The 8,105-nt window shown below is 37.5% G+C and overlaps 1 protein-coding gene across 1 annotated transcript; it reads right to left on the bottom strand.

The window, feature by feature from the left end:
* Positions 1 to 396: 396 nt before the first annotated feature.
* LOC112197063 (sugar transport protein 13) lies at positions 397 to 5,332 on the bottom strand. Its single transcript, XM_024337593.2, has 5 exons — positions 5,092 to 5,332; positions 4,150 to 4,472; positions 2,912 to 3,036; positions 1,477 to 1,768; positions 397 to 1,372 (listed from the first exon to the last, which is right to left on the bottom strand). Exons 1-5 carry the CDS (start codon positions 5,219 to 5,221, stop codon positions 653 to 655), a joined length of 1,590 nt encoding a protein of 529 aa, XP_024193361.1. The 5' UTR covers positions 5,222 to 5,332; the 3' UTR covers positions 397 to 652.
* Positions 5,333 to 8,105: the final 2,773 nt, after the last annotated feature.

Raw genomic sequence — 8,105 nt, 5'->3', positions numbered from 1 at the left:
TTATCTTCGAAGTCATGGGTTGACTGTTGAGTACAGAACAAACAATTTTTTTGCCTTTTACTAAACAAAAAGAAAACAATATCGTTTACGTGGCCCTTAAAATGGCATGTGCTTCTCTTAAAATAATACAAATAAAATCGCCGGAGGTAAAACATATTAAACTACAAATATAACCACGATGAGGTTGTGTTTTTAGGGACCTCATTCAACATTGGAGATCAGAATTTATCATTAGAATCACAACAAGCTAGTTGATATTGCAGGAATCAATTAACATGTTTTGTTAACCGCATCATTACATTTCGGATAAGTGATTCTAATTTACTTCATTATAAAATGATCCTCCATATTAGGGATTAGTACATAGACAGAAGTCACATCACCCAAAATTGAAAAGAAAGTCGTAAAGAATCTTGTATGTTAGTAGAAGCTACTGCCAATGAACAATAACAATGATTCTAAGCAAAATAATTTTCTCTTGTAATAAACTCCTGATACAGATAAGGGGGCCAAATCCAACCTATAAAGCTTTTCAACAACATGGTCTTCCCAGTGACCTACAGAAATGTAAAGAGCAATAGAAATATAAGATGTTCATATCTAAACGTCGTATTTACTAGGTGCAGACAGAACCCTGAAGCTTCTTCAAAATCTACAACTGAGTGACGGGATCAAATCCATTAGAAAGTCCATTTTTCTTTGCGGCGACAGTACCATTAATGTTGGCTCCTTCGGTGTGGTAGTCAGCATCAATGTACTTCTTCCACAACCAATGCTGCCTCCAGACCCTCTCGGTCATTTCTTCAATCGGGATGTTCTTTGTCTCCGGGACCAGGAATAGCACGAAGACCGACATGACCAGGACCCAGCTCGCGAAGAAAAGGAAGATGCCCCACTTGAAGTGGCAAAGCATAGAGAGGAAGGCCTGTGCTATCGCAAAAGTGAAGAGCAAGTTGGTGCAGACGGTCACACTTTGCCCAGCTGATCTGGTCTCCAGTGGGAATGTCTCACTTGGTATCAGCCAACCTAGAGGTCCCCAAGACCAGGCAAAGGCAGATACGAAGGTGCAGATCATAACCACCACCAAGATTGCAAAGCCTTTCTCAAGGTCATCATTGTGATCCTTGACCTTGATTCCCAGTATTATAGCTATAACCACTTGAGACAGGAACATTTGAACCCCAGCTTCGAGTAAGAGCATGCGACGACCCACTTTGTCAACTGAGTAGATGGATACAACAGTGGAGAGAACATTGACAGCTCCTGTTATAACAGCTGAGTATAGAGCAGCGTCGCTGCCAAATCCCAATGTGTCAAACAAAACTGGCGCGTAAAACATAATGGCATTGATTCCAGTAAATTGTTGAAAGATCTGCATCAAAAATCAATGAAAAAGCAAAGACATCAGGATACTAGTAGTAATTGGATTTTTGAATTCAGCTTTAGGAAAGATAGAATGCCTATGAGATTACTAACCTGCAAGGCTACTGCAATGACTAGCTGGGGGCGATTCCTACGCTTTAGGAGATTTCTGAAAGGATGCTTCACTTCTTTAGCCACACGACTAGCCTCAATAAGTTCCAAGAACTCAGGTTCAACGTTGTCAATGCCCCGAATCCTTCTAAGTACAGCTTTTCCTTCTTCTAAGAGACCACGCTCTACAAGACTGTTGGGTGTTTCCACTACAAAGAGGGCCCCCAAGGTAAGGAGACCGGCGGGAAAACCAGCCAAACCCAATGATAGCCTCCATCCCCATCCTCCTGAGATTCTGTTATTGCAAGTGATTCATTAAAGACAGTCAGCAACAGAGCTAGCATTCAGAGGCAGAGCAAAAGATTGAATGACATCCTTTTTAATTTTATGGTACAAATCACAAGCCCTTTTATTTTTTTGGTTTAAGAAAAGATCAAATGTTTCAGCTTTACTAATATAAAGTACATCTGAATTCAAAATCCGTATTTTGTTGTGTGAAAGTCAACACACAAATTCTGCTCCAAGGCAAAGCCATGAGTAGACAGCGTGAATCAGTAACTAGACAGTTTTGGTTAAAGAAGTTCCACACCATCTATTGAAATGATTTAAAAGTTGTTGACAATATGTACTATGAACTTTTTAATTGAATTAATCTGCAGTCAAATACTAAACGAGTTGATTTATTCTATGGAGTCAATAGATGATGAGCACTTGAATGGCCTATGTAAAAATGAACATCAATCTGTGAAAGTGTTGACCTTCAGAGATTGACTCAATAGATGACAAGTTAGACACTTGGACATGTTTAAGCCATCTGTACAGAATAAAATAAGGGGAAAGCTGATCTAACCATCTGAGAGCTTTTTTTTGGTCTGAGAGCTGAAAACAAAATCCTACACGTCTCTATTAATTAACATCCAGCCTTTATTATCCTATCGTGACCTATCTGAGTTCAAATGCATAGAACACCCCCGCCCCCCAAAACAGCCACACACACACACATTAGTTAACAGTATATTGATTCAATAGTCTATTTTATGGGCCCATTTGTGGACTTTATGTAAAGGATTATTACTAAAAATCTACAGTCGAACTTAGTTTTGAAAATATGCCTACACATGTATTCTTATTCAATCTCAACCTTAGGCATCTAATTATCAACCATTCTAAAAAAAAAAAAACATCTAATTAACAACTAACACCTGTTTGTTTTCTTTGGACAATTGAACCGGTGTTTTCTGCTTCCACATTATTTTGAGTAAAAATTGTCTTCCAACTTAGAATACATAGTTCTCTATTTCACTATTTTGGAACCAATAATTCTTTCATTGCAAGTAATAAAGTATGATGTCAAAGGAATTATTTTACTTGCTAGTTGTTCCTGTAGGTTTCAGTGCTTAAACAAACATTGAACAAGTAAATGGGAGAAATAACTCACTTATTGGTGCCATAGTTAACGAGGTTTGCAAACAGAATGCCAATGGTGACATTGAGCTGGAAGAGTATGTTTAGCCCCCCACGTATTCTTGTAGGTGCAATCTCCGAAAGGAACAGAGGTACAGCCTGTAAGTAACATGAAAATTGAAAGATTACAGACCAAGCAAAGCAGATGAATACTATGTTGGATTAATTAAGTTCAAGTTTGCACATTAGACAAGTTATTTGTTGCACATAAAGTCAATGTCACCCAACAGAATCAACTTGGGATCACATGCATAGTGCCTCGAGGGTGCTTTTTAATATTCATCTAGCAACTACCATTCTATGATCTTACATAGGAGGTTGAATTCAATATCCTAGAAATTACAAAGAGATAAGATAAACAAGTCCAATATGTACACCACACAATGGTGGAATAAGCTGGAAAAATTGGAACAAGAAAGGTCTATGGATTCACGTTATCTCACAAAGAAATTCACGACTTTTTGGAAGGAAAATGATTCGAAAAGCAAGGGCCTCTTCAGAATACTCCAGGCCACAAATCACCCTCTATGATCGTCATGTTTATCCTAACAGTAAAAGGTCTCACCACATGCATGTACAAACGTTAAACACAAGAATATACATAAAGGCACAAAAGTTGGAAAAAACCGAAAAACAAGTGGAAGATTGTGACTTGAGCCTTTCTAACCAAAAAGTATGACGCATAAGCTTAGGAAAAAAAGAAAGCCATGGCCCGTGATTTGATCATGGGCTTGCTTCTCTTCCAATCTAGGCGCATAGACCCACCAGTGTCCCACAGGACGTTAGTCCTCCATAGTACGGCAGCCCTCAAGCCTTTATAGCCTTAATTAAAAAAAAGTTTTGCAAGTCAAAAAAATAGTATTTTTGCTATGATATTTTGATAGAATTAAACAACTCGTGTTTTGACTTTTATAACAAACCAAGGTGTCTAGTCACTAGTCACTGCCTAGAAAATGTTATTAGTGACTCGAAAATGTTAATATCATCCACATAACAATCCAAAGTAGCATTATGATAGTAATAGGATGGACCCAAATGTAACAACGGTGTCTATATTGCAAGAGACAAGTCTAATAACGAATCTTAAGCTCACACCACACTTTTGTCTCCCTCAGAGGCTTAGAAACTAAATTACCCAGATCACAGGATTTGTATTTGGTAACATGTGAATGCCTAATTAATTATGCACCGGAACAAGTTCAAAAAAATGACCTGATTGGCAAAACCAACTCCACAACCAAGTGAGATCCTTCCAATGATGAGCATGGCAAGATCTTGAGCTGCAGCATTAAGAATTGTTCCAACTATGAAGAAACACCCGGCAATGAGCATAGAGGGTCTCCTCCCAAAGTTTCTGGTGGTGTAGGAAGCGGCGAACGTCGCGGTTAAACCAGCCAGGTAGAGTGAAGATGTGAACAACTGCAGGCCTTGGTTATCATATTTGCAGTAATTGCTATCAATGTTTGGGTCCTGTTTTTTCCTAGCAACAACTGGGAAGAACTTCTCCAAGAAAGGATCCATCGATGTAACTCCACCTGCATCAAATTCACCATCCACAATATTAGGGTCCCCTACTGCAGCAAGGCTAGAAAGGTAGTTTGCAAAAAAATCAAAACATTGGAAATCAAAGCACATGGCCATGAAAATTCCCTTGGCGGGCGCAACAACCAAAATTCCCTCCTCTTTTTTTTTTTTTTTCGATAAAAAAAAAATCTCCCTCGGTTTTGTGAATCAATTTTCATTTCGTGTATATTTAGGTAAAATTCAGAAACGAATAAATCTTCCAAAAAACATTATAATCTGTAATTAGTTTCGATTAATTGATAATTAAAATTACTAATGGATAATTATATGTGATCACAATAATAGGAACTTTTTAGTGTTGCTTTCACGGGCATTGACTAAACTCACTTTTAGCGCTTTGTTTACTAAAACGAAAGAAAAACATGTATTAATTAATTACTCCAAAGCAAATCAAAAACGTCGGCAGGATCTTATAGAACCCTAACCAAACAGTGAAAGCTCATTCGCCGGAGAAGCTAAACCGGCGAGCTAGCTAGATCTAACCAGGCTAAGCTCAACAAAACACATAATGTAATGTTGAAGACGAAGCGATCTCTGTGAGAGAGAGAGAGTGAGATTAGGATTTTATACCTGAAACGCCGACGTCGTAGCCGAACATGAGGCCTCCGGTGGCCGCCATTATGCATGAGATGATGACGATAGGGGTGATCTTCGCCTCGAATTCACTGCCGGCTGTGCCGGTCGAGAAACCTCCGGCCATGTCGCCGGATGTTGAAGGCAAACTCTGATTTTCTTTTGACGGAAAATTGAAAACGAGAGAGGAGGAGGAGGGCGTTGGAATTTGTGAATGGGTTATGAGCTGAGGACTGGGGGGGCTCTCTATATATAGAGACGACGACGAGAGCACGAGGTACGAATCGGATCCTGTGGTGGGGTACCACCGTTGGGATTCCGCCACGTGGTGTTGTATGTAGCGTGGGGTGGCTGGCGAGTCTTGAAGTCAATATGTACACATTTTTGTAAGGATAAGCCGTGAGTTTAGGAATTTTGGGCGAAGATTCAATTTCAATTTCAAGGTTTAGGGGTTTTTGACTAGGATTCTAGTCAATCTAGTTTTAGGATGATAAGACCCAAATTGGTTTTGGATTTTTCAAATAGCCAATTGTTTTTTACTCTTGACCAAATATGTAGTTCTAGTTCAATTTTGATATGTTTTCAAAGAAAATCGACATTATTTTTCAAGGTTATGGCAGGTGCTTCGTTAATAATAATATAAGTATCTTTTTAGTTTCATTTCTTATATTTGGATCTAGTAACATGTTATATGATAGGTAAATTCGGTGAGAAATGTATACGGATAACGGAACCATGTGTTTAGCTTTCTATCACTATTATACGTCACCTTATTCAAGAGGGTAAGATATGTCCCTTTAAAGTTCTATTGAGCTATGAAACTGAATAGGGGATTCATCCATTATGCTTTTATTTCAAGTGTATGATGACAAGATGTTTGTTAATTCCTAGTATATATTGTAGCCTTGAAACTAAGGTAATAAAACCATTAGTTATACGATTGGCTCATGGAGTGATGAGTTGGTCTTGATTTGCTCACATTCTATTAAGCAAACTCTTAGATCCTAGGGTCAAAGGTTGCCCAAACTCAATGAGGATTGTCAGCAACCCACAAACAACAACAGTAAGACCAAGATTTGTTCAGGTTGGTGTGAAAAATAAGTATAAAAATTTAGATATTTGACTACTTGTCTTAAATGGATCTAATTAAACAATTTTTTAGTGTAATTATGTTTTTTAATGTCACACATATATATTTTTTTTTGAAAGGAATGTCACACATATATATATCAACGTTAGAAAGATGCTACCAATTCGTAATACTCTTTTTTTGCAATGCTAAACTCTCCTACGTGCATCCATCAATTAAAACTGCTCTTTTGAGTAAATCTCGCATCCTATGTACTTTTCAAAACATGCAAGGGAAGTGTGAAAGATGCTAATTTGGCAAGCAAGTTCTAACTTGACTTCTTTTCACGTTTTTTCAAATGGTTATTTCGGTCAACTAATCCCCAAAAATATCAACAAAATTTTAAACCCTAAATCCAATTGTTAACTGGGGATACTATTGAAGGATATAATAAATAAAATAAGTAAATAATCAACTTAGCTAGGTTCATGGTCGATCACAGTTCATACACATTACGATATTTCCTGGAAAAGTATATTCTGACCTGATCCACATAAACAAATGGTCACCACAGACGTCAAGAATCTAAACGAATATGAGTTGAGCCCTTACATATATGCTAGCAAATAGGAATGATACACAAGTTGAAATGCCCATGGACTGACCTTCACGTAGAGAACAATCTGTGGTCCAATATATTTTTTTTAAGGGTTTTCTGTTACAGCTTTGAACCTTAATTTGTCACATGCAGATTGAGATGGATATATAATACTCTTTATGTTAAATATTGGTATCAGAGGATCGATTACTGGCTTTGAGGCTGTTCGATCAGTCGCATATAATTGTTCGTCGGATATTTGCTCCTCGCTAGCTGTTCCATTTTTTGCCTACAGGTACTGGTTATTTATTTATTTTATCTTTTTGAGAATGACAGTGACCGGTTGGATCCATGGTAAAGTGTAATAACCATGTCGACGAATGAGTTTCGAGTTTTAATTCTAATTAAGTTAGAATATCATTTTGAACAAAAGTTCAAAATTCAAATTTTTTAACATATATAAGAAAAGATAAATGAATATGAAATTATTTTACAATGTGTCTATATGTATGTCTTGCAGTTCTAACGTGTGATCCTTTTTCTCTTTCTTTCTCCATGAGCGGACTAGACATTTCTACTTTGGGTGCAGCTATTTTCACCCTATCAGATCCTCAGTTCACTTTATATTTTCTTTTTAACTCATAAAGTTTCAGTTTTGCCCTTAAACCTTAGAAAAAACTTAAGAAAAAAATTGACCTAAAATAAAAAGGAGAATAATTAAATTGTTTAAGGAAAACTAAAATTGGGAAAAAATTGAGTCGTGCTTTCATTAATAATAGAGGCCTCTTTATATAGAGGATTACAAGACATAGAATCAGAGTTGTACAAGGAAAGATAATCGTACAATTAATCGGATATCTATGAATATCTCCGAAAATATCTCTAATTCTAAACCCTATTACAACTAGGTCAAGTAACCTAGAGTTTGGGTCAGACACATATTCTGGATTTACTTGAACACTCCTCTTGTGTCACCCAAACGTGGTGCTCATCTCATTGCCTTATTAAAAACCTTGACGAGTAACAAAAACCCTGTGGGACAAAAATAACCTCGGTCGAAGGGGAAAAGGAGCACAATACACCCTTCACGTTTCGAGACCATACATGTAGACATCTCCCCCCTGATGACTGCATCTCCCCCTAATGACTATGGTCATGGGAGTTTGGATAACTTCCGCAAACGATGCTACCAACATGTTTCTCGAAAGTGGAATTTAAGCAATGACTTAGTGAGCAAGTCTACCATACTGTCCTCAGATCGAACCTAGTTCACTTTGATCTTGAGGAGAGTTTGTTGTTGCTGATTATGCTTCGTGTTGTTGCTTTTGATGTAGCGTTGCTTCA

The sequence above is a fragment of the Rosa chinensis genome, chromosome 4 (assembly GCF_002994745.2).
Source record: "Rosa chinensis cultivar Old Blush chromosome 4, RchiOBHm-V2, whole genome shotgun sequence".
Lineage (NCBI taxonomy): Eukaryota > Viridiplantae > Streptophyta > Magnoliopsida > Rosales > Rosaceae > Rosa > Rosa chinensis.
Note: the sequence above shows the minus strand (reverse complement) of the source record. Positions and strands in the feature narration are given on the sequence as shown.